At 37.8% G+C, this 27457-nt stretch overlaps 1 protein-coding gene across 1 annotated transcript in view; it reads left to right on the top strand.

The window, feature by feature from the left end:
- Positions 1-25150, top strand: part of TMEM67 (transmembrane protein 67) — a 42001-nt gene extending 16851 nt beyond the window's left edge. The window contains exons 8-28 of the mRNA XM_065399149.1: positions 426-580; positions 720-828; positions 2186-2272; positions 3845-3910; positions 5794-5953; positions 8521-8644; positions 11137-11242; positions 12958-13014; positions 13113-13211; positions 13369-13467; positions 13841-13927; positions 14797-14896; positions 14998-15137; positions 15602-15742; positions 16259-16339; positions 18008-18124; positions 19382-19498; positions 19610-19714; positions 21452-21554; positions 23935-24077; positions 25070-25150. Of these exons, the coding sequence (XP_065255221.1) occupies positions 426-580; positions 720-828; positions 2186-2272; positions 3845-3910; positions 5794-5953; positions 8521-8644; positions 11137-11242; positions 12958-13014; positions 13113-13211; positions 13369-13467; positions 13841-13927; positions 14797-14896; positions 14998-15137; positions 15602-15742; positions 16259-16339; positions 18008-18124; positions 19382-19498; positions 19610-19714; positions 21452-21554; positions 23935-24077; positions 25070-25150 (2277 nt within the window). The remainder of the gene's footprint in view (positions 1-425; positions 581-719; positions 829-2185; positions 2273-3844; positions 3911-5793; positions 5954-8520; positions 8645-11136; positions 11243-12957; positions 13015-13112; positions 13212-13368; positions 13468-13840; positions 13928-14796; positions 14897-14997; positions 15138-15601; positions 15743-16258; positions 16340-18007; positions 18125-19381; positions 19499-19609; positions 19715-21451; positions 21555-23934; positions 24078-25069) is intronic.
- The last annotated feature ends 2307 nt before the right edge of the window (positions 25151-27457 follow it).

Raw genomic sequence — 27457 nt, 5'->3', positions numbered from 1 at the left:
ACTCAAGTTAGATATGTATTGATTGTTCTTAGATCTTTGGAGAAATCATCTTTGACGTAAAACCTGAGCAATCTGAATTCTAAAATCAGGATTTTTTTACCCGCAAACTTTGAAATTACTATTCCATTATATCATCTGTTTGCTTTAACCTAAAATTAAAAAACATATAAAATCTGAAAATCAAGGTGGCCTGTGTATAAAAAGGTGATAATACTGAATGTGTGTTGCCATGCATAATCCAAATATAACACTAGAGTGTGTGCTTGGAGGAAGACATTAGATGTAAACAAAGCAATAAACTTCAAAGTAAAAGTAATGCTTTAGGGATGAATTGTTAAGGTTTAAAACTACCTCATTTTTGCCATACCAACAAGATGTGGCTATCAGCAATAGTTTTCTTTACTGTTTTTTTTTTTTCTTTGTAGCTGTACTCCAATCTAACATCGTGCCAAGCACTTGGAAATATGTGTGTGATGAACATGAACTCATTAAGCTCTACCACTAGTGATGCATGTGGTCTGTTTCAGTATGTCTATGCAAATACAGCAGGGCTAGGCACTGTTCATTCAGTATCCTTCTGGTATGTTACATCTTCTATAATTTTATCAATTCAGACATTTTTTTTCAATATTAATGTTTACATAGAAATTACTACAAATGTATAGTTTTGCATAAAATATTAAAGTCCTGTGAAGAAAACAAAATATAACTGTTTGCAGGAGACAGAATCTTCCATGGCTGTACTATGGTGACCAGCCAGGATTAGCATCTCAAGTACTTGATACAACCCAGTTCCCTGCAAGCTTCAGTTTTAAAGGAACAAACAAGGTAGGCATCATGAGGTACAAGACATGACGATATTTTAAGGGGCCAAATTCATCTCTGGTATAATTCCATTAAAGCTAATTGAGTTGCACAAGGCATGGATTTAGCTAACATTTTAATACAGAATGTCCTTTTTTTCCAGGATATTCAGTTAATCCCTTATTTTGCACACAATCCTCATAAATTTGTTTAAGTTAAATGCTCTCTAAAATTTGAATGAAGTACCAAAAAAGGGTGCTGGTTATAATAAGCTGTCTAGCAATGACATTTTCAAGTTCATCATAAGTTGTCTTATAGTTGAATTCAGAAATAACAACCATCATCAAGTTTTCATATACAGTTTAGTCAGTGGTTTAACTAACATTGCAATGCTTTGATGTGTGTTTTTTTTTGTTTGTTTGTTTTTTTTTAAACGATTAAACTATTATTTTCATGTTATGGCTAAGTGTGTATTGGTCATAATTTATTTAATTCTTCAAAGGGACAATCATTTGCTGTGGAAATATCCTTTGGATGCTAACTACCTATTTAGAAAATATGCCCTTCTCTGCATTCTGTTGCTGAGAAATTTAAAAAAAACAAAACTAGCTACTGTTTTTAGAACCTAGCCAAAACAATGTTGTCCTCCTTATGCTTATTCTTCACCAGCAGCCACCTTGGACATACCTTGAGGAATGTATTAGTCCATTGATTATTAAGCAGATCCCCTATTAATTTCTCTGAAGCGTTGTGTTTAGAAATCCATGCCATAATATGGCACCCAATATTTAGGGAATAACCAAACTAATGTCTCACTAGAGCTGAGTGGAGAAAAGTATTCTGTTTCATGAGGGATTTCGCTCCTTTGAAAACTAGTTTCATTCTGATTTGGAACAAAAACCAAAAATTTTGAAATTGTTCACAAAAGGGAGTCCTTGCCTGAGGCAATCTGTCTGGCGAGTTGCCCCAGCACTACAGACCCTGGAAGCCCTGAGGTTCCTGGCCTTGAGTATGTTGGAACCCTGCCTGGTTTCTAAAAGAACTTCATCAAAATCAAACTGTCTCCCAGGAACATTTTGATTTCAACAAATCAGCAAATTCTTATGGAAAAAAGTTTTAGTACATATTTTTCTTACCACCTTTACTTTTCACATCACACTGATGATGATGATGATGATACTAGAAGAGTTGGAAAGTAAATTAAAAAAGCATGGAACAAAGCATGGAATCTTGCAACCAAGATTAATATTTATATTTACAAATCGAAAAGGAGAAAATGAAATGTTATATCCAAGGTTGTATTAAACTACTGAAAAATGGGATGGATGTTCCTAAAATATATTATTCAGTCTTTTAAAACAGTTTTGCCTTCTATTGTCAGAATATAAAACTGCAGCTTATCGCAGCTTCATATGATGCAGAGGGAAACTTTCTTAAATGGCAAAATTTGGAAGGAGGTGTCTTGCAGGTAAGTGTGATTTTTTTTTTTTTTTTTTAATTACATTGTTGCTACACTATCGAAATATTGGTTGCCTGTTAGAGAAGAGATCAAAATGGAGAGGAGCACAAATACAGCACGTGAGTGTTCAGATAACTACAGTTACTTTAGTGCAACCTTATTCTGATCATGGAATTGCCTATTTAATAAAAATAGCTTTTTAGAGGTGATTTCTTGCTCAAGGTGGTTTCCCATTCACACCAATGTAACTCCTGAGCACCTAGAAACCTTCTAGAAGGCATGGCTTGTTGGCCTCTCGTGGCATCAGCCACTCAGAGCCAAGGTCCCAGCCAACTCAGTTCTTTCCCTTCCACAAGCAGCTGTGTGTGCATGGCCCATGATTCCTCCTCTTCCATTTGTGGTTGGTGTGTACAATAAATGGTTGGGCTCTCAGGTGCATACTCTTCTGGAGAACGTTCAATGAGTCTGGCTCTGTTGGATCCTTACATTGGGAAGGCATTTTAGTAGGGCCTTAGGTCTGTGAGTTGTCATCGAGTGCGCTGGTAGGCTCATCAGGACAGCTGTTGGAGAGTCTCAAACTCTGCAATCACTGTGGAAGAGTAAGTCAGTTGCAGGTTTCAATATCTTATCCTTCTTTACAATATTCCCTCAGGATAAGACTGTGCTGCTACTGCCTCCCAAATTTACTGCAAATGTGGTGTCTGAGTTTCTTCTGAATCAGATCACTAACCTCCAAAGCTCGTTATCACCCGTGGGAAACTAGACTCTCTATCCTAGGCACTAAGAAGGCTACTGTTCATTTCCTAAATACAAAACGTTTTGTAGCTTTTGGGAACCAGTGTAAGGGAACTCAGTACCTGTCTTACATTATGCGTGTAGGACTAAAACAATATCAATAATATGTCTGTAATGATTCCTGGGGTTCTAGTCACATTTTCACAGTTCTGTTCTCTCTAAATTTGGTGCTTACTTTGGCAAGATGGTTTTGCAGTCCTCATTTAATCAGAACTCAAGTAATCTTCCTGAGAGTTGCATTGGTTGCTACATTCCCACAAATGGGAGAAATGAAGAGGCCACCTTGAAGGAGAAATAATAGTTTCTTGCCAGGGTAATTCTGGTGCTTTGAGAGTGTCACTTCTGCATATTCATACGATCCACTTACCTTCCTCTCTCCCTTGGAGTTCTTTTCTTCTAGGACTCTGGGGTTTAGCCACAGGAACTGATGCAGTGAGGCTGCATAGTATTTGTAACCCCAGGTCTGAACATTCAGTGCCATGAGAGGATGTTCATGCAGCCCTGTTGGACATGGCTTTCCATAAGGTTGAGAAGTTTGGTGGTGGAGCAAAGAGCATCCCACAAGTGTGAATAAGCAGAGGCAATACTCAAAGTACCATGGTAAATCATTGGTTTTATTCTGTTTTCAGAATTTAAAAGGAGTGTCTCCTTTTAAACTAAATAAATCTTAATTAGAACTGCAGGTGTATAAATTACGTAGGTATTGTGTATTCTACAAGTTGAGAAAGTTGTGCCTCTGAATTAATGTACACAAAAATGTCTAAACTAATGATTTTTTTTGTGCAGCTTTGTCCTGACACACTGACTAGACTGAATGCTGCTTATATTTTTGGAACAACTTATCAACAAAGTGTAAGCATGAAGTAAAATTTTATTTTGGAGCTTTTAGTTGAGTAATTTTTAAATCTTGTCAGTAAAGGTCTATGTGTGAAAAGAAATGAGTAAGTTGAGCCATGAGTTGTGGCACTGGCTTTCCTCTTGTGAAACTGTTGCTTATTCTTTTAGCATACTAAGTTAAATGAGTTTACTTGTTAAGTCTCAGATACCAATCACATCACAAAACAATGCAGCATTACATACCATACAGCCAGTGAAGGCTGGTGAAATAAGCATGAGACTTGGAACAATGAGGGATTCTTTTTTCTTTAAATCTCTGCTCTGCTGTTGCCTCACTATTAATAGAAAGACACAATATGCCTGACATCCCTACACTCAGATTCTTTGCATTTCACATAAGAACGGACATACTGGGTCAGACCAAAGGTCCATCTAACCCATTATCCGGTCTTCCGACAGTGGTCAAGGCCAGATGTTTCAGAGGGGATGAACAGAACAGGTAATCATCAAGTGATCCATTCCCTGTCACCCATTCCCAGCTTTTGGCAAACAGAGGCTAGGGACATAATCCCTGCCCATCCTGGCTAATAGTCATTGAAGAACCTATCCTCCATGAACTTATCTAGTTCTTTTTCACCTTGTCTCACTCTCCCTTTTTATAAAATGGAAATAAAAATTATTTACCTCATGGTGGGGGGGTTTCTTAGGTATATCGGTTAACATTTGTAAAGTTATGTGGAACTGTATAGCACCTAGCACAGGTTTATTTATTCATTGTTGTTATAATTATTGTTAATTAATTTATCTGCACTTGGAAAATTTTCCTAACAGAAGTTGCAAAGAAAGTGCATTATTTATTGCTGTATAATAGCAGATCTGTTCTAGCTGCTTTTTGGGTGATGTGAAAATCTTACAGTACATCACTTTAGTTTTCACATAAATATTTGCCCAGTTATTTATGCCAATGTCTCTGACCTTTAAATAGTCTTTACTATTTTTACACATATATAAACACAGTAGAATTCACTTTTATCTGTATTGAGATATTGAAAATAGAAATGGAAAGCTATTGGCCATTCAGTGTGGATCATTGAATTATGCCAGCTTGGCTCACCCCTCTGGGGTGGTGGTTTTTTTTGTTGTTTTTTTGTTTTGTATTCATGTTTTGGTCCATAATTACTGAAGTTGCTTTCTTTGTCTGTGACTAGGCAATGCATATAGCCATATGAATCCCATTGTTGGATGTAAATTTAATAAACAAAGGGTATGTCTACACTACAGCTGGAACTGTGCTTCCCAGTGCAGGTAGACAGACATGCTCTAGCTTGACCAGAGTTAGCACTTATGCTTGGGGTATGGGCAGATTTGTACTCAGGCAGCTAGCTTGAGCTGCCACCTGTGTCACCCCTGTTTACACTGCTACAGCGTTGACATACCCTTAGACATAGATTCAGAAGTTGAAACTGGATTATAAAGGTTGTATCCCCATCTAATTAGTACCTTGCATATTAAGCTGCATTCAAAACTATCCAATGATTAAAACAGGCTCAAGTTCTGTGATAGAACAGAAAAAAATTATTAAATGCCACAATATTTGTTCCATATGTTTCTTTAAGTATGTTTCTTTCTCCTTCTTGATATAAAACAAGAAGGGAGGAAACAGCTAGAGGCTTACTTTCTGAGTTTGAAGTCTGTGCACGTGCATTAAAGTACAAGTGGCTTAGTTAAAAATTATGGATTTTATACAACTTAATTGCTGGACTGTCTTGTTGCATGCCCTTTGTAAGAGACAGATTTCTTAGTTTGGTTGGGGAAGGAATTCAGAACTTTAAAATAAAAAAGGTCACTTTTGTTATCTAATTATTTCATTACATATTTTGTTCACATTTTTTCTATAGTGTACAATTTCTGTTTCCAAGATGTTATCGGATTTTGCTAATCCGATATTTTATGATGTGTATCTTGAATATCATGATGATGATAGTGGACAGCAATATCTGTGGGCCGTGCCAGTTTTAAACTTAAATCTTCAATACAATGAAATGTCTGTGAATCAAGGTAGGAATATCATACTGACTACACTTTCTGTGAATTGAATTACATTACATACCATCAGTAAAAATATAAATGAACATGAGTATATCAATAGTTTTTATTGCTCCTAAAAATCACTCCTCCATTTTAAATATAACACAGTTTACCATAGTTGTAAAAATCTTCTTGAATTTTAGAGCCAAAACCTGACCCTCGTTTTGTGCAGGAGTAAGAGGCTTTGGCTGCATATGCTTGGTCTACACTGGCCTGACTGATATTATGTACAGTCATGCCAGTGCATAAAGGCTCATGGAGGATCTCTGGAATTTGGGAAGTGAAGAAGGAGCTGGCAAGGATTCAAATCTATGGGGGCTCCCGCCACCTTAATATATAGGTGGATTTTCATTTTATTTTTGGAGGGGAGTGGAATAGATGAAGTATTGTCATTGACAGGGATCCACCATCTGTTCTCCTACATAGGTGGGGATGGTGTAGTAGTAATGTGAGCTGATCCAGACCTGAGGTGGCAGTAGAGCAACAGGAACAATGGACTGATTCTGCTGCTTTTTTGGTGATCTGGGAGAAAGGATTACTCCATACCTTCACCCTTGCCACTTCCTACAGAGTTCCTCAGTACACTACCTGGTTACTTGAGATACATGCTGAATATAGGATTTGGCCCCTAATACAGCTGTCCAGATGAATGAGTGTGCTTTTGTTTAAAAGTGTGAGCCCATGTACATGAGAAACTAGATACAGGAATCTTGCATAGCACATTAACATCCTATGGAAACTAATAATACAGAATACTATGTGGAAGAAAGAAGGTTGCATACATTTGTGTAGGGGAGGCAAATTTCTTTTGAGCGTGTAAAATATTAACCATAATGGGTACATGAGGGTACATAATGGGTTATGTTGTTTTTAATTTAATCCATAGCCTTTCACCTCAAGCTCATGGTTGTATTACTGCAAATTTAGATATCCCATTGCCTCTCTTATTCAAGCACAATAGTACCATTCTTTTAACATGTTGCTTGATTAATGCATGTGCTAATAAATTTGGATCAGATCCACTGGCTTGTTAAATCAGTGTTGTTCTGCTCTGGAAGCACAAAGGAGATTTTTAAAGCCAGTTTAACCAGCTACCTGTGGATTCCCCCACACAGTGAAGGTATGGCTATGGAGCTGCTACCTCTGCCTGATTCCCAGCTGATTCCCAGATTTCAGACATACAGAACAGCTCTGAGGTTTTCACTCTTGTGCCAAGGATCAGGGCTGGTATCTGTTGGCCCCAGGTTTAATGCCACTTTTGCTCTTGTTCTCCCCTCCCCTAGATACACCAGCATTGAAGCAGAGGAGAGCATAGCCAATCCAGTGAATTTAGGCCATTATATAAAGTGTATGTTTTTATCATAGACCATTACACACGATATTATATATGTGAGTATGTATAAAAAGAAAATCCAGTTTTTTGTTCATTTTTCAGAAAATAGTAATTTAATTGAAACCTATAAAAGCCAAGGAAATCCACAGATAAGGTGTCTTTCACACTTCCTAATGCCCATTGACATTCCAAATGTCTCCAAACATACATCACTTATGCAGATCTTGTATCAAAACTAACATTGGTAGAACTATCTGCATTTAGTGTCTTACCACTAAATTAGCATCAATTGCTTCTCTGCAATATGTAAGTTCTCTTCCTCCCCTTTTTCTCTCACTCTGGATGAAGCCTAGCCTTAGGTACACATGTAAAGGGAGGCCTGTAGACCTATTAGCCTGGGCTGAGAGACCATCTCTAAGAGCAGGGTTTCGATGGATCTGAGAGGGAAGACGCTAAAGTGCACACTAGCTGCCTTTTCAGTAGTGCTGGCTGGCAGTTGCATATGCTGTATTCTGTACTACAGTGGACACTGGGAAGTGGACCAATCCCAGTAGAGAGAGATCAGGAGGAGCTAAGCGGTGAGAGAAGGAGAGCTTGTTGGGAAGGAGATGGTGGAAAGGAAAGTGTGTACTTAAGAGTAAAAGAGATGGAAAAGGAGAAAAATAATTTAAGGCATGGGGAAAATAAAAAACAAAAAGTAGGAAGAGATGGGTGAGAGATGGAAGGAAACAAAGAAATGGAAAGAGAGAATCAATGAAGAAATAAAGAAAAGGTAAGAAAGGTTAGAAAATTTTAATACGCCACTACATCTAATTGTATTGTCCTGGCAGATCGGGCAAAGGCAAAAGGAGAGTGAAAACCACTAAACCCAAGGTGGGGGACTCCAGGCTGACTACATCCCCATCCTTAAATCTGAATTTCCTTGTTTTTGTAGCTGTTATACATTATTGAGGGGGTGAGGAGTGGGGCGGAGGGGTTTGAGTCAGAGATTTATGAGGTTAAATGGACATATATGGTAATTAACAAAGAATCATCTAAAGAATTTCTTAATACAATCCTATACAAATAATAGCAATAAATATGTATAATCATTAATACAATGATGTAAATCACTTCAATTTTAGTCAGACTTATTTCATTCCTGTTGTAGTTTTGAATTACTATTTTTAAAGCATTATATGGTTTTACCATTTCTTTTTCATAGGCAGCAATATGAACAATTGGCTTTTGACTCGTCGGATGTTTTTGGTGGATAGTTTAAGTGGACAAGAGAGTGACTTGGGAAAACAACCAAGAATAATTCGAATTGCTAGCAAAATAACCATCAGGTGAATAAATGACAATGTAGGTTGTACATACATACAAGGTGAAGCTGACCTTATGAAATGCAGTTGCACTGTTTCTGCCAAGCCTACAGATTGCATCCCTCGAACAGAGGCCTCTGTGTGTAACCTTTGCTACTTTTCTTATTGCATAAGTAGAAGGAAGTAGGCAAAATTTCTGCAGGACATTTTGAGGGCTCTCTCTCTCTCTCTCTCTCTCTCTCATCAAAATGAGAATGTTCAAAACTGGACTTGCCGGTGCTGAAGTTCCTCTGGTTCTCGTCCACCATTTAAGATTGAGGTCAGGATTCTACAGTCTAAGTCATTTTTTCACCATATAAGCTGTGCACAAAGTGAACTTAAAATGGTAGGAGATGGCCAGTGGAGAATTCCCCTGTGTAGGGAAATGCAGATTTGAGGGTTCTCAGGCTGACACCTTGGCTTCTGGATAGCTGGTATCATTAGATACAAAAGATCCTGTTGGAAAAAAGGAAGCCTTTGACCTGCCAGACCTAGTTGGTAGAGTGGAAGAGATTCTCCGTGCGGACAGTTCAAACTGTAGTAGATTCAAGAGAGTCAATTGCTTTTATCATAGACTATGTATTACTTTGAAACAGTCAAAACTGTCTTGAGCTTTCAGGGTCCACTTTGTTATCTTATCTTTCCACCCTAAGGTACACAGATGAAAGGCTTGTTCCATGTACTTCCTCTGGTACAATGAACCACCTCTGCCTTGGGATGTGGATCATAAGATTCTTGCAAAGCTCATGAACTCTCTTTAGTCTGTTCTTTCTACCAGGTCTCTGTGAAGACACTGTTTTTAAAGTCATAACATAGCCCAGGAGAATCAGAGCTATAATACTGAGAGCTGATCCACCATGTTTCAGAAGGGCAAAGTGTTCTCTCTCTCTCACACACACACACACACACACACACACACTCTCTCTCTCTCTCTCTCTCTCTCTCTCTCCTGTGTCAACTGATCTCTGATTTCCATCTCAAACAGGCCTGTAACCTGTCTACAGTGTTTTCTAGATTCTCCCAAGCCTCAGTTGTATCGAGGAAGGTCATGCTCCAATATTTTAGATGTTATGGGGGGCTTACATTTGTTATCTATATTGAGCCAAACCTCTCCCCAGGTTTCCCAGACATGTTGTGGCATGTGAAGGTAGGACTCAACTCAAAGACTGTCTAGATTGATCAGACTGCATAATTGCTATGAGCTGGGAGACATTCAGCTACCTATGCATACCAGAAGACATAAGGACACCCATACTGGGTCAGACCAATGGTTAATCTAGTATCCTGTCTTCTGAGAGTGGTCATTGCCAGATGCTTCTGAGGGAATGAACAGAACAGGGCAATTTTGAGTGATCCATTCTCTGTCCAGTTCCAGCTTCTGGCAGTTGAAGGTTTAGGACACCTGGAGCATGGGGTTGCGTCCCCATTAGCCATTGATGGACCTATCCTCAATGAACTTATCTAATTTTTTTCTGAACCCAGTTATACTTTTGACTTTCACAACATCCCATGGCAAAGAGTTCCATAGGCTGACTGTGCATTGTGTGAAGAAGTACTTCCTTTTGTTTGTTTTTAACATGCTTCTGATTAATTTAATTGGGTAACCCCTAGTTCTTGTGGTATGTGAAGGGGTAAATAACACTTCCCTATTCACTTTCTCCATACCATTCATGATTTTATAGACCTCTATCATATCCCCCCCTTAGTCGTCACTTTTCTAAGATGAACAATTCCAGTCTTTTTAATCTCTCCTTGTATGGAAGCTGTTCCATACCCCTAACATTCAAATAGATCTAAGGCAGCCTCTATTAAATATATGTGCATTGTGTCTGTCAGTGAACTATGGAAGCGTGCTGCTTGGAGGTGTATAGGTTCTTATGTAACATTATTTTGTCAACTTTTGCCTCTAGATCTCATGCCCAATCTGAAAGAGCAGTCTTGCAGTTGCTTTTAACTACGACCTCTGGACCAATCTCTTGGAGATTAACTGCTTGTTAATCTGTTAAGAGTGGGGCAAGTTTTGAAAGGAAAAAATGGTTACTTAACCACATTTAGTACGTTATCTTAGATGATTGCCCATATGGAATCAACACTTCCTCCCATACCTTCCCCACTTCTTCAGAGTCCCCTGAATTAAGGGAAGAAACTGAAAGGCAATGTGGGGTTACTCCCGCTTGTGTACTCTCAGAATTCTAAAAGGCAGGGGTAAGTGGCTATCTAGAAGATTCTAAGCTTGAGTGTTAAGAGCATATCCATATGAAAAATCACCTTGAAGAATCAGTTACTATGGTAAACTTTTTTTTTGTAGAGAGGGTGAAAGTACACCTTTGTATTCCAGTCACTTTTTAATTGCGATATAGTGTTATTTCTAAATCCAATTTTATTGATAAGATTTTTTTTGTTTTATATTTAGTATTTTACTTTCCAGTCAGTTTGTGTTTTCTAGCTAAAAATATTTTTTATTTCTATTTCTGCAGTATTCGTCTTATTCCCAGTACTCAGAGAGGAACTATCTATCCCCCTCTAATTACCATTGCCTACAAGGATGTTCTTGTCCAAAACCCAGATACCCAGAGTGTGATGGTGAGTTCTTCTCTGTCGTTGTCCTAACAGGACAGAATTATCAGGGGTGCTCACAGTTCTTTGACACTTACATTTGAGTTTGCACTTTACAAATTTAAAGATGAAATAAGCAGAATTTGTAACCTGTTCAGTATTAAGATAGTATATATCAATAAAATATAATACATTTTAAAAACAAAACAGTTGAAAATGTTTTCCTCTTCCACTTCCCTTATTTGAACCGTCTATAAAAAAACAAGTCATCTAAGATTGTGTATTTGCTTTATAGTGGTATAGCATGCTGAAGTACAAATTAAAAAATAGAAACATATTTATGAAGAATTGCAAGAAAAAGCAACTCTTGTGAACTAAATATAATATTTTGATCAAGAAATGGCATATTTCCCTCTAAAATCCATGCATTAACAGGAAGCAAATATGGCATGAGTGTTCTTGCTTAATCAAATTCAAGTATTGGTAAAAGATCAAAAACCTACAGTGCAGTGTCTTTTCTTTTAGTATTATGTCACTTGCAATAGATGACTATGCATTAAAGAATTTAAAAAGTGAGATTTCATGTAGTAGAATAGCTGTTCTACAGTGAATAAACATTCACAAACTGCTGATATCAAAATATCCTTCTATTCTTTCTTCGTATGAACCCTTCTCAGCAACTCAGGCCTCTGATACTGATAGGCTTCTGTTTGGAAGTATTTGGTGCTGAAAGTGTTCACTGCGCTGAATGCTAGAGCTGCTCAGTCTGGAGTGGCATGACGGAAAAGAAGTGGAAGACCGCACGTGTAGAAAAATAAGAGAGAAGAAGTGTGTGTGTGTGTGTGTGTGTGTGTGTAAAACAGTGCCTCCCATCAGACAAGAAAACTGACTTTAGAAAAGCCATTTGGAATCAGCTGGAAGTGACAGGAACAGTAGGGTGGGCCAAATCATCTGACACCAGAAAGTAGAGAAAGTTTAAAAAAAATAAAATAATTGGGGGGGCCTGATGCACCTAAAATTTTGTCCCCTCGTCTGTCAGTTGTGATGGAGCACTCTCCCATTTAGACAAATTTGACATAAGGTCTGCTCTGTCAACAAAATCACTTACGAAAGTACATTCTGCCTTTTATGAACTCTTGTCTTCCTGCAGCTAAATATTTTTAGTCTCAAATCCAGTTAAAGTGACCATATTGGTTCTCTTGGCAGCAGCCACACATGTTTTCAGAAACCCAGGCAATAGTCACTAGCCTCAATCTTTTATCCAATTGAATGTGCTATCCATTTCCACCTACTTCTAGACTTTAGATCTTCCAAAAGTCACAAAGCTAAACTTAGGGAGATTCAGTCTGAAATCACAGGACAAAGATTTACTATCTTCTTTACATATTCTTTTGACCTCAGTCAATTTTTTTTTTAAGAGCAGGTGTACAGTCTGAGGAGAGCTATTTTAGATCCTTTAATGTTTTTGGTTTCCTTTACATTGATGGAAAATCATCTGTGACTGAGCAAACTAATTATTAAGGGCTTGCTTTTTTTCCCTTACATCAGTGTAACTCAGTCTACTTCAGTGAAATTATCCTTGATTCATGTTGATGAAGGAGCAATATCAAGCACTCAGTAATTTTTCTGGGGAATGTGAAGGATGTACACCATTATGAGGATAGCTGGAACACTGGTTGTAGCAGCTGAATTAAGTTAGTTTGTTATATGTATTTATTTACTTTTTGTATCCTAATGTTTAGGTTTCCTTCTCCGTTAATTATGAAATGAACCAATCAGAGACTCAAATTCAGACAGATGTAAGTCTTGCCTCCCTTAATCTGTCAGCGTATTTGTTAATTTTTTATATAAAAAAGACAAAACAAATCTGCAAACAATTTGTTTTCATTCTCTTTAGATTGCATTGGGTGTGCTTGGTGGACTGTCAGTTTTATGGTCTCTTCTGAAGACTGCTGGCTGGAAGAGGCGGATAGGGAGCCCTATAATTGACTTGCAGGTATGAAAACAGATTGTAATGGAAACCAATTTTCAACTATAGTATTAGCTACAACTGAACTATATAACATATTATGTATTACAGTGTGTATATATATACATATATAAAGTAATTTTCCTGTTTTAGAGCTCTATGTAATACACTGTTATAATTACAGACAGTTTTGAAGTTCTTGCTGTTTTATGCTGGAGACCTTGCCAACGTTTTCTTTATCATCACAGTGGGAACAGGGCTTTACTGGCTTATTTTCTTCAAAGTAAGTAGAATTTTCAGATTTGTGATACAGATATTATTTTCTGAGTAAATACATTGCATTCATATTTTTACACACAACTTTATTTTCCTTTTTTTGCCATTTCTGTCAGACTGTCAAGGCAAGTTATATACATAATACTCTGTGTTTTGTGACTAATGTTTGTGTTCACCTCTTCCCCTCCCTTGAGACTTCATAGTGCCTGCAGTGTATTTAATAAAGTTAGTCAAAATCTTTTAAAAATTCAAAATTACTACATGAGAAATTTCAACAACATCTATTCCAAAAATGTTCACTGTTTTTCAACCAACTCTGGTATTTAGTATGATATTACACATGCAGTCTATATTATTTAATTGTAGCTCTTCACTTACAGGCACAGCAGTTTGTCTCAGTTCTTTTACCACTTCCATCTCAAGAAGAGGATTTTGTTACATATGTAGGATGTGCTTTTGCTCTAAAGGTAGATGTTTTGCTCTAATGGCAATCATGACATTTTAATGGATGTTGTTTTTCATTATGCCTGTTTACAAATATCTTGAATATTATATTTTATTAAACTATGGAAGAATTATTTAAAGTTTTATCCTTTGGGGCAAAATAATTTTTCCTTAAAAATTGCTTTTTCCTGTCTTTTGAAGGAAATCATATGAATAATCACCTATTGGAAGTCTTTCATATTCATTTAAGAGTACCAGGTGGAAAGGGACTTGAGTAAAATAACAGTCAAAACAGTATCAGAAACCAAAACATTGAATTCTAAAGAGAAGAATAAACATCACTATATTAAATCATGGCCAAAAAACGTTCCTAACCATCGAGTACAATTCATTAAACGCTCCCTTTGTAGAGTGGCAAATTGTTTGTAGACTTCAGAATTTAGTGGTTTCCCTACATGGGGAAAGTATTTTAATTATGCCGGATACTGTTTTGTACTAAAAATAGTAATATGCCCATCAACTTTTCCTCCCTAGTAAGGCGACTGGAACAAGTCAATTTTTGTCATGCATTTTACATTGCTTACATTTTCTTGATAACACTAGACATTGCACATATCACTATTGTACCAATTAAGTATGAGGTCCCATAGAGGAGCTGTACTGATGATTTATAATAATACGTAACTCTTTAAAAATTGCAAATGCTTTACAAATTAATTTATGATGGCACCAGAACTTCATAATGAAGTTACAACCTCGTGTACAGTTGGGAGTATTATTCATAGTTTTGTTACATTAAAGGAAGAGTAGCTGTTTGTTATGACTTTTTATCTTTTCATAAATGCTACTGCAAGTTTATTTTTATTTACATTTCATTGTATGATTTTCTTAGGCTCTGCAATTTTTGCATAAGCTATTTTCGCAACTTACTGTAGATGTTTTCTTTATTGACTGGGAGCGTCCTAAAGGCAAAATCCTTAAAGCTGTTGAAGGTAACTGAAAGCATTCTTGTTTGTATAACTTCACTTAAATTCAGACATTACTTTCTCAAAGAATAACATTTTGAAAGCTTTACTCTTTGTATTCTTTCTAGGTGAAGGTGGCATAAAAAGTGCTGCTGCACCTGTGAGCATATGGAGGACATATTTTATAGCAAATGAATGGAATGAAATTCAGACTGTGAGGAAGATAAATCCACTCTTTCAAGTCCTTGCAGTTCTTTTCTTTTTGGAGGTATTTTTAAATCAAATTTTGATATACCATTTGATATACAAAATTGAACACCAATTTTGATGTTTGCAATCCCTACAGCAATGGGAGGCAACCTTCAAAGATTTATCTGGAAAAGTTGCCTTAAAGGAAGAAACCAGTGTTTTGGTATGGAGCTTTATATGCCATTGCTATAGTCCATTATGTGAATCCAAAAAATCTACTATTAGGGCATGTCAACACAGAGCAGCAATTCCCATTAGAGGAGTGTGATTTCTAAAGCTCACCATGTGTTGTGCACTCACTGTCCCTAGTAGACCCTGCTTTCCCAGTCCCTGCTTTATATTAATTTTTATTATTTACTGAAACTCTCTAGAAGAGGAAATTAGAATGAAAATAACAGATTTTTTTTCAGTGATGCTATTCATTGCTGTATTATGTATAGGTGCCTGATTTAAGAATAAGCGTTTTCTTTAATCTCTCTTCAGGTTGTTGGATTTTCAAACCTGGCATTAATGGATTCTTCTTCGAGTCTTACAAGAAGCAGTGAGAGTTACATAGCTCCCTGGAGCCGCATTCTGAGATTTGGTGTGTCTACTGTCCTCTGGCTAGTCATTGCCATGTTACAGGTACAGCTCTGAAATATGTAACTCTGAATCATCATTATGACCCTAGTTGACCAAATCACTTAACTTGAAGGACATCAGTAACTTCTCTTTCAGCAAAGCTATAAGTGTCTGTTTAAGTGTTTTGCTGAATCAGGACCTATAGCTTATTTAGCATGTCATCACTTCAAAATTTTGTCCAAGTCACAAGGGATCTCATGGCTTACATAAGATCTTACCTTTCAGTCACCATCTTGAATTTCCTTTCTGAGAAGTCTTCCCTTATCTACTTTATTTTGTTTTTAAATAGTCATGGAGTGTCCTCAAATTTTAAACCAAGCCTTTAAAGTGATTGCTGAAACTCTCCTCCTTGGAGGAGAGACTTAGAAAGGGCAGCCAGGTTTTACTGAGCCCAATGTGAAGCTGACAATTCCTGCAGTTTGTCATTTGCGACTGCTGCATTTAAAGTTAGCTGTACTATAGTTAAGAAAAGAAAGTCAAAGCTGATGAACTAATAAATAAAAATCTGGTTTGTTTCAGATCATATTCTTTGCTGTATTTTATGAGAGATTTGTAGAAGATAAGATAAGACAATTTGTTGATTTGTGCTCTATGAGCAATGTAAGTAATTTTGATTTCATCACTGTAATTGTTATCTTTTAAAATTGATTAATATATTAGAAATTATTAAGAGGTTCCATTTTTTTTTTTAGCTTTAAATATAATGTTGTATTAGCTAATATCCAAAGCTAATGTTCTTTACCGTTGTGTGCGTCCTCAGGAGGCTTGGGGTTCTTGCTGTGGTGTACAAGAAGGCTTCAAATTGCCTGTAATATGGGTTAGGCCAGGGGTCGGCAACCTTTCAGAAGTGGTGTGCCGAGTCTTCATTTATTAACTCTAATTTAAGGTTTTAAATTTAAGGTATTACGTGCCCATAATACATTTTAACGTTTTTAGAAGGTCTCTTTCTATAAGTCTCTATAATATATAACGAAACTATTGTTGTATGTAAAGTAAATAAGGTTTTTAAAATGTTTAAGAAGCTTCATTTAAAATTAAATTAAAATGCAGAGCCCCTTGGACCGATGGCCAGGACCCAGGCAGTGTGAGTGTCACTGAAAATCAGCTCGCGTGCCGCCTTCGGCACCCGTGCCATAGGTTGCCTACCCCTGGGTTAGGCTCTAAAGAGTAAACTGTCATAAACATCATACAGGGTTTCAGGCATGTAACTCCATATAGGCATATGACTAATTCTTCATGCTTTTATTTGAGAATGAAGCAATAACAAATCAGGATAGAAGGAAGGCATGCAGTCCATTTATTGTAGGCCTTACTATTTGTTTGTATTATAGCTTTTTCCTCTTAGAAGCTTCTCTGTTTTAATATGTTCATGGTTACAGTTTCTACTTGCTACTTTTGGTTATCCATTGATTTCCTTTACTCTAATTTAAATACCCCTTACTGATGTCATCTTTCTCTTGTAACCCCACTTACTGATTGCCATCTGGATCCACCCCAGATTTCTTCCAGTTTAAATTCCCACCCTTGAGACTTTGTAGCTATCCTCTTATCAACCAAGGTAGAACACAACCAGAACCAGTCAATACAGCTCATTTATTTGACCAGAAAAAAGTGTGGTTTTTGAACATCATTCAGCATTTTTTCTGTTTGAGCCCTCCCGGGCTAAACCTACCACTTCCACAAAGCTTCTGGATTTTGTTACCCTGTGGAATTAAAGACCTGAACCCAGGTCTGTTGTGTAAGTTAGGCTGGAGAGCTAAACTAAAGTCTATTGCATGGAGGTGACCCAGATAGCTTTAAGAAACCATATTTAGTATGACAGACAAGTGATGTTCCTTACTGAGTAGATTTCTGTTATACATAGCTTGCTAGGAGTTGAACTGAAACCATTGAACTTATTTATTCTACTTCACTGAATGCCTTTTGAATTTTTTTTATTAGGATAAAAGCTATAGTGTTTGTTTGTTGTTTTTTTCCCCCCCCAAAGTCCTTGACTTAGATTTTTCTACTCAGCAGAACAGCTAGTGACACTTGCTGGTAATAATCTGAACTCTAGGACTGGCAAAAGGGGTTTTGTGGCCCTAGGTAAATTGAATTATATGTATTGCACATAAATCATTACTAAACATTTTTCTGACACACACATTTTGGTATTTTAGGACCTATTTTATCCAAGTAGTAGAGCTGGCTCTGCTGGTATCCATTAGTAACTGTTTAGTTTTGAATCCATGTATTAAATAAACTATTTTCCCCTTTTTGTTTTTTTAGATTTCGGTATTTCTCTTGTCACACAGATGCTTTGGGTATTATATCCATGGTCGGTCTGTGCATGGACACGCAGATACCAATATGGAAGAAATGAATATGAACCTAAAGAGAGAAGCGGTATGCAAAGAAAATACAAATATATGTCTTTTGATTCCCTTTTTTGTAACTGAATGTAGATAGTTTGGTGCATTACAGGTGCACAGTTGTGTGCCATATTGGACTCTGAGTTTGTTCTCTCCTTATGGAGAGAAGGAAGAATTGTAAGGGTTGGTCCTGGAATAGCAATCGCTTATTAGTTGTTCTACTTCAAAGACTGATTCCCTGGGTTATCGAAAGTTCTGTCTTTCTAAAATACGAATTTTTTCTCATGTAGTTAGATACTGTTGTTTTGATACTGCAGATTTTAGACTCTCTTAACACTCTGTAAAGAGGTGTCAACTAAGAAACCTTCATAAAGAGGCAAATCTGAAAAACACTTGTACAGAAAACAGTTTATTCTGTTGGCATTCTTCAATTCCAAATGCAGCTCTCTGGTGGCATTACTAATTTATTGTAGAAATCAGCTTGAATAGATGTTTTCACCCTCATCATAAAATATGGATCTGCTTAATCCTGCAGTGAAGTTAATTTGATATTAGTGACTTGTCATTAAATTTCAGTTTTCCTGCATCACTGCAGGATGAAGTAGGGAGAAAAGGTGAGTATCATAAAGATACAAAGAACTTTGACATTTTAGTAAATAAGATAAGGAAAAACTTAATTTTGAAATGTAGGTTTTTTTTATCCCTAAAAAGTTCCCTTTAAATTGATTATCTCCTCCCCAGTTTAATAGCTTAATTTAAAGTAATTTAGAGAGAAGCATTTTCATTCTGTGGGAACATCAGTTTTTGAAACATCAGTCTTTCCTCCTTTGCTGTTAGGTTTTTTTTTTTGGGGGGGGGGTTGTTTTTTAAGTAGGAACAAAGGAAAAGATGGAAAGAGTTGGGAATTTAAAGGAGGAGGGTGAGGGAAAGCAAAAAAATAAGGGAAAATAACTGAATAAATTGTAAATGCCTAACAGTAAGTGAAGTAAGTGTGTGTGTGTGTGTGTGTGTGTGTGTGTGTGTGTGTGTGAAGATCAAAGATGTTCTAAAACTAACAAACTGTGTGCTGGTCTAAGGTAGGAAATATCCTCCCAACAACTGGGATCAGGGGTTCTTGTCCTAAAATACTTTTGTTATCATAGACTTAACAGTGCCAAAGGATTCAAATATTCAGATATATCTAACCTTCTGTACTTGCATGAGAAAGGAGAGATGGAACAACTCTTGACTTTTCTGGCTTGTACATGCATATTTCCATTTCTTTATGCTACTTTATGTTTCAATTGTGCAGGAAAATTTGTGTAGTCAAAGAGGTTTATTACCCAACACAGATGGCCAGACATTTCAGATTTCCATTTCAGGCAAGATGAGACAGCAGTATGACAGGATTCATGAAACCCTAACAAGGGTATGTATGATATTTTTTACACTGGCATTTTGCTATGTTTATATTTAAAACATGACAGACCAAGAATGTGTGCAGTCTTTAAATTAATGTTCACATCATAATATTTTTCAGAAACATGGTCCTGCTAGACTTTTAGATTCATCTGCAACTACTTTTGAACAGAGTACTAAGGCATACCATACCATGAACAAATTTCTTGGCTCCTTTATTGACCATGTACGTATACAGACTTTATTTATCAGGCTAAATAGAATGAAAGTGTGAGAGATGAGAGATTGTGATTTAGATTGAGATTTTGGGATGTAAGGTTAGAGACTGGTCATTGGAGATTGTATTGTTACTATAATACTACTTTGTAGAAGGCAAAAAATAACTGTACGGCCCAGTAATGCCAACACACTTTTCACTTACATCAATTCCCTAGATAGTATGAATTTATTGTATAACAGATACTCCTGGGGGCAGAATTCATGGCCCATGCAAATTTTTTTGCTTCTCCGCAGAAAAATGAGTTTCTGGCGGGGAAGCAAAGGAAAGCCACAAGAGTGGTTACGCGCCCCTTAGAGCAACAGGCAGAGAGGTAAATCACTATGGTGGGGTTGAGGACACCCCAGCCAATGCCAGGTCAGACCCACTCCCGATGCATCCGGAACCCCCAATATCCAGTCTCTCCCGCTGAGTTCCCTGCACCCGGAGCCCCCCTGCGCCCAGACCATCCCCACCCCCTGAACCCCCTACTCCTGTATCCAGCCCTTGCCAGCATCATCCCGGCTGGGGGGGTCCTACCCTGAGCCGGGCTCAGCTGCTAGTCCCAGCGAGGCTGGGGGTGGGGGAAAAGGACACTTCCCCTGCACGGAGCGGCTGGGCCAGGGCCGGGTCAGACCTACCCCCAGAAACCTCCTCTGGCTCTGCACCTCCCCCCCACTTCCTGCCCCCATCACTCCTCAGCTGCGGGGGGAGGGGTCACTGTGTGGGGAGCTGCTTCCCTGTCTGCCCAACCCTCCTGCATCTGGACCCCCATCCCTGCACCCAGACCGCCCCCTGCACTCAAACCCCCACCCGATGAGCCCTACCCCCTATACACTTGGACCATCCCACGAGCCCCCCGCACCTGAATCCCAACCCCTCTGAGCCCCAACCAGCTCCACCCAGATCTCCACTCTCCCAGCACTCAGACCCCCCTGCTGAGCTCCCCAGATTCCCCCCCACCATGCCCCATGTCCACACACTCAGAAACACCCCCCGTGAATCCCAGCTACATTCACCTGGAGCCGCCTGCAGAGTCCCATTGCCCCTGCACCCAGAAACCCCCCAACGAGCCCCTATGCATCCAGATGCCCTCTGCACCCAGACCTTCCCCCACTGAGCTGCCAGCACTCAGATTGGCCCACACAGAACCCTCTCACCCACACCTGGATCCCCCCACACTAAGTCCCTCCATACTTGTATCCTGCCGCACTGAGCCTGGCTGCCCACACCTGGTGTGCCTGGCACAGTTTTGCTCACCCTGGTGAGTTGCTTCACTTGCTACTCTTGAGGCAATAAATAAATATGGAGGTTCCAGCACGGACTGGGGCAGGCGTGGCCCTTGTGCTGTGTCAGGGTCAGGTGCAGCCTCACCACTCAGTTGGTGTCCTGGGGACGAGTTGCAGGGTGATCTCTCACCTCCGTGCAGCCATTGGCTTCTGTTCCCCGCTGCTATGCTGGAGCCTCCACATCTATTTATTGACAAATAAAATTTGCAGAATTTTAAAATATTGTGTGCAGAATTTTTAATTGTTTGGCTCAGAATTCCCTCAGGAGTAAACAGAGTGGACAGTAGTCTTTTAATTCATACTACTATTTTAAGTAGTTATTCTCCACCTTTTGTAAAGTGCACTTCTAGCATTTTTTACCCTGAGGATCCCAGAGCTAAGTATTAGGGGTCTTTTTTGTTTTTTTTTCCTCTTGTAGGTTCATAAAGATATGGATTATATTGTAAAGGACAAGTTGCTGCTTGAACGAATTATTGGCATGGAGTTCATGGAACCAATGGAAAAAAGTATCTTTTACAATGGTATCAGCTTGATCTCTTTGACTTCATATTTATTTCACTATAAATGTGCAGGGTGCTATTCAAACAACTAAATTGGCATGTCCCTGCCCTTGGGGTTCACACTCTAAATTGGAGTTTACAACAGAGAGGTGTGAGGGTGAGAATTGTGATGGTATGGGAGATAGTTGCTGTGCGTTAGCCAGGGTGACAATACCTTGGGTCATGAGGGTTGTTCTTCAGTGGCATGCCTTTGTAAGAGGTCTTAGGTATCTGAAGGGTTGCTACTTGGAGCTGTGTACACGTTTACACAGTATTCTTTATGATTTGACATCTAGGTCTGATACTGGCCAGCAGTCCTTGTTTAATTAGAATGCCTCTCGGCATAGTTGGTGATTGTATTGCTTGTTAAACTGCCTGAAGTGGGGAATTTTCAGAAGCCATTTTCTGAAGGAAAAGCAAGGTTACTCATCAGGAGCTATCATTATTTGAGACTCTTGCCTATGCATATTCACAATATCCACTCACCTTCCCATCTTTCTTGGAGTTCTGTTTCCAAGGTTTAGTGGAAGAAAATGAGGAGGTTGAGTCTGCACAGCTTTTTTTATAGCCTCTCCTCCAAATATTCAGTGCTGGGAAATAGCACTTGTACAACCCCAACAGGCACTGCCTTCTAGAAAGTTCCTGTGGTGCCAAGGGTGTGTATCTCACAGATGTACAAGGCCACACTTGAACTACATTTAATGAGCACTAACTTTCCTTAGGGGGAACAAGAAAGACCAGTTTCAGAGGAACAGGGGAAATTACAGGATTTCAGCTGTACTTGTTGATAAATCCTGCACTGCATCCATTAAACTAGAGCAGAGAGACTTAATGTGTTCCCTCATTTAATTTCCATAATATAGGGATAACCACACATCACTTCATGTGGTGATCAGGTCAGTATTATATTACCTGTATTTTGTGGAGCCTGTGCTATGTCTGGAATCTGCAGCTGTGTGATAGTTTAAAGATGACATGAACAGTTGAATATTACTACTTAGGGGAACAAAATGACAGAGGAGGTTGGAATGCTAACCACAGCCAATGTAAGTTGGGTTTGGGCCTTTTTTGGCTAGCTCTTGAGAGAATAAAATGGAGATAAGAGACTCCATGAAATGTGCTAAACCACAGTTAGGAGATATTTTCCTTAAAATATATGGAAATTGGCTAACCGTTAGGAAACCAGATTAGACACATGCCTCATTGAAGCTGTAGAAAAATGGGGAGAGGATTTCTCTTTTCCAATTACTTATATTCAAGTAGATCTGTTACTGGATTTTATGCTTCCTGGTCAAAATGTTTTCTGATATTTTTATATTGTTTCTTTTTCTTTGCTATTATTATTATTATTGTTATTGTGTATAAATTCATGTTTCTCTGTAGGGAATGTTACATATTGATAAAAGACATAGAAGAGGATAAGTGATCTGAACTTGAAAACATACTACACCCCTCTACCTCGATATAACGCTACCCGATATAACACCAATTCGGATATAATGCGGTAAAGCAGTGCTCTGGGGGGGTGGGGCTGCGCACTCCGGTGGATCAAAGCAAGTTCCATATAACGTGGTTTCACCTATAACGTGGTAAGATTTTTTTGGCTCCCGAGGACAGCATTATATTGAGGTAGAGGTGTATATTAAAACAAAGGGATTTCTCTGTCCTGAAAACCAAATGAGGAGACATAACTAAAGACCTCCTGTTACTGAGGCCCTGATTCAGCAAAGCATTTAAGCACATTTAATTGCTTTACTGAATCAGGGCCAGAGTCAGCACTTGCTCAAGATGTTAGTGACAAGGAACTCAGACGTGCATATGACATAAAAATGGCTAAATTTACCATCAATCTGGACAATCTGGTTTAGACTTTCAGATTAGGTGCATGTAGGTATATGAATGCAGTTGTGAATGTGGCACACCTGTTTTTGAAAATCTGGCACTTTGTCAGGAAAGCTATATTGTAGATTATATTTAAAAGCTATTATGTTACTTTTGGTTGAGAACAATATCATGATTATGCTTCTGTGATGTATTTCCTTGTCCTAAATTTCCATTATTGTTTTATCAATCATAGAATATCAGGTTTGGAAGGGACCTCAGGAGGTCATCTAGTCCAACCCCCTGCTCAAAGCAGGACCAATCCCCAGACAGATTTTTGCCCCAGATCCCTAAATGGCCCCCTCAAGGATTGAACTCACAACCCTGGGTTTAGCAGGCCAATATTCAAACCACTGAGCGATCCCGCCCTCCCTAAGATTTTATAATCTTAGGTATACTGACCTGTATTATGGAACTTCACAAATTATTATCACAGAAATTAATTAATATTTTTTTGCAACAAGTTATTTTCTTTCTATAGATGAAGGACATTCTTTCAGCGATGTTCTCTTTTACGGCAATGAGGCCACACTTCTCATCTTCGATATACTGTTTTTCTCTGTTGTGGATTTGGCTTCCCAAAGTTTTATCCTAGCAGCTGTTCTCACATATTTGCAACAGGAGGTAAATTTGCATTTTTTAAACCCCATATTTTAAAAATAAGGTAGTTTATCTAATCTATGTATTTAATAGGGTGTGCTCACAGAAAACTATACTAACAAACTATTTTAAAAAATACTGGATTTTCTCATAAAATAAGAAAAGACTTATGAACCAAAAAAAAATTTACACTGCATGTTTATGCACCATGTATGTATAGGACACAAATAACAGCACTCAAAAGAAAATACACAGAGCAATGGAAATTAATCAGCGTCCCAGAATAGCTAATGCTGGGACTTTCAAAGGGGCCAAAGGGAGTTAAGTGCCCAAATCCCATTGAAATCTAATGAGCTGAGCACCTAACTCTCTTAAGCCCCTTTTGGAAATCTCCACCAAAAAGAATGTATTTCCATTAATGTGTAGTTTCTTCCTTTTCTCCTTCACACAATTCCATATGTGATCAACTTGATCATGTTTGTAAATGTCACCAGTAGTAAAGATTTTTGGAATATAAACTGTTTTAAGATATGAATAGAAAGTTCTGATGTAATAAGTACAAATATCAAAAATATTTGGAGGGTTCAGTCTCTTCCTCAGAAGGGAAGGGATGCTGCAAATATAATTAAAGGATTCTTATTTTGGACATGATAACAAATTGCTTGACTCTCCACTCTTGGAAAAACATCTTGGATTACAGTATCATTAGTGTGACACAGAGACAATCCAGGTCATATGTTATTACTATTATCACGATCATAGTTCACAGGTTTTTAGAGGCCCTAGGCTCAGCCTCTTAACTGTTGAGATGTAATAATATCTGTCATTTAACATTTGATTCCTAAATAAAAAAGCCTAGTGTTAGTATAGGAGCCTGTCTAATGCAGGTGTACTGTTGTGGAAAGTCCAAACATTTGACAGAGTACATAATTGATTATTTTGTATCATGTACATAAACTGAATTATTTAAAATATTTCTTCCGTTGTTATGAAACTTTGTTTTATATTATTTTTAGATTTTTAGGTTTATTCGTAACACTGCTGGGCAGAAGAATTTGGCATCCAAAACCTTGGTGGATGAAAGATTTCTTATTTAATTGACTCAAAAGATTAAATACTTTTGTACAAGAGCTAATCATGGAATGAAACCATCCTGAGCTACAGATTAGTCTGCAGTGCTATGTAAATATTAATGTAAATCTTTTGACTTTTTATATTGTGTGCTAGAAAGTTTTGTTTTTGTATAACTTTCAGATGTTTTTGTGTTGTGAATAGTAAACCATATGTCTTGAAGCGAATGATATGTGATGCCAAGACAGTCAGAAATTAAGCTGAGTACTGTCATTAACACAAGATAAAATCAATTTATTGCCTTCAGTGAGGGTATATGCCATTTCTTTTTAAAAGATAATTTTAGTGCTTCTGCTGCTGACTGGGGTTATAATTTTCCTCATATATACATACATGTTTCCAAAATAGCTTAAAGAAATTATCCCTTATTTTCAGAATTCCATTTTCTGACAGCATTTCCTATGAAATACAATCAAATGTATTTCAGGTTCACCACAAGTGAGGACATTTAAGTCCCATTTAAGACAATGGGACTTAAGCAGATGTTTAATTTTAAATGTGCTTATCTGACCCAGGGCCAACATATCTGATAGAGGTATTATATTTGAGATTCTTCTTAGCTACATAAAGAGGAAGATGTCTATTATGGTGCCATATCATGTCTTTAAGCTGTGGTTACCATAGATTTCAGTCTCAAAGCCATTACAGATCCAGTATGCTTACTTTTGGTTTGCAAAAACAAATGCTGCTTGCTAATTCAGAATAGTTACCATTAACTGGTAAAATGTTGTTGTGACTCTCCTGAGGTCACGGTGGAGTTAGATGGCATAATCTGAGGGCTTGACTTTCAGTGGGGCATCCATTTATTCACATGCAGCTTATCACAAGACTATATTTCCATACACAGTTCCTGTGCACTAAAACCTGTTCACACAGATAACTGATACTAATACTGTATGTGTACGCACAGTACTTTGTTCAGGCATGTTCTGTTGTAAAGAGTTTTCAGTGCAAAAATTCCAATATCTGTGTGAACAAGTGTTAGTTCACAAAACTGTGTGTGCTGGTGTGGACAAATTGGAGGCCATAGCCTGGAAATCAGGTACAGTAAATAGGGCTCACTGTAGCTTGGTTCATTGTTATTGTTATGATCGCTTTAAAGCAGGGTTCTCCTCTGAATAGTGGCTGTATAAATGACATTGTAGTGTTCTGCGGTGGTGTCTCTCAATTATTTCTTTATCAAATGTGCTCTATTGAAAAGTATAAAGACTTTTTTTCTAACTGCCAACTCTGCAAACTGAGCCTTTTGCCATCTTATGCATCATGGCCAGTAATAAAAATTCTGCAACCCAAATTTATGCCCTCATGAGTCCTGTGCAGCCCCATTGCCTTGAATGCCTTTGCACATGTATAACTTAGCAGATCTTAATAAACAATTCTGTTGCTGAGGTACAAAATGGTCTTGTACAAGATGGTAGCTCACTGAGTCTTGACTAACGCAAGACTAACCACAGGCTAACAGGCGTGAAAAGCTCTAGGAACTAATTTTTGTCACTAAAATGAACAAATAGACCTTGAATGCATGCGATGCAGATCTGTTGTATAAGAAAGTGCTGTTTTTATATAGTCACTTTTCAGAGTAGAACCACTCTTTAAACATACCTTCTCAAAAATATTTTGATTTATTGCTTACTTGAGTCAATTCAATTATACTGCCTCTTAATTTGTACTTAGTAAGCTTAATCAATTAAGATTTATTACACTAGTATAGTCTGGAAATAATTCAGTGGGGAGGTACTGCATAATAGTGTTTGTGTGTATCACACAGTAGTCACAACTCAGGTGCATAATGAAGCATCTAAAAAGTATGCTCTCGCAGTGTTAATTTGCTTACAATAAAGTTAGCTTTCTATATAATTTCTGAAGTTCTGGTGTGTCTTATATTATAAATTTGGTTTGTAAATTAGCCCTCCTTTTTACATATTTTTCAAGATTTCTACCACATTTTATAGTCATTTTAGTAACTTTAGATTTAAGAGAGTCATTAGGTACTAGTAGAACCATCAATACTGTCCTTGAGTGGATGTGTTGCCTAGCATTTTTATCTCTGTAATTGGCTGTCAGTGACCAGGTTAAAGAGCTGTTCAAAGAAAACTTGCCTATGTGAGGGGATGGATGGGGGTTCTATCCACAGCTTAGTTTTGACCTGAACACCTCTCTCTGAATAGGAAATAACCTTTTCCCTTTCATTCTTCCTAAATGGTCAGTTCCTCTTTGAAAAGCAGCTTCCCACTCATTCTTTGTTAATTTTGAGACTGAATTCACAGAAGACA

Source organism: Emys orbicularis, chromosome 2 (assembly GCF_028017835.1).
Source record: "Emys orbicularis isolate rEmyOrb1 chromosome 2, rEmyOrb1.hap1, whole genome shotgun sequence".
Classification (NCBI taxonomy): domain Eukaryota; kingdom Metazoa; phylum Chordata; order Testudines; family Emydidae; genus Emys; species Emys orbicularis.
Note: the sequence above shows the minus strand (reverse complement) of the source record. Positions and strands in the feature narration are given on the sequence as shown.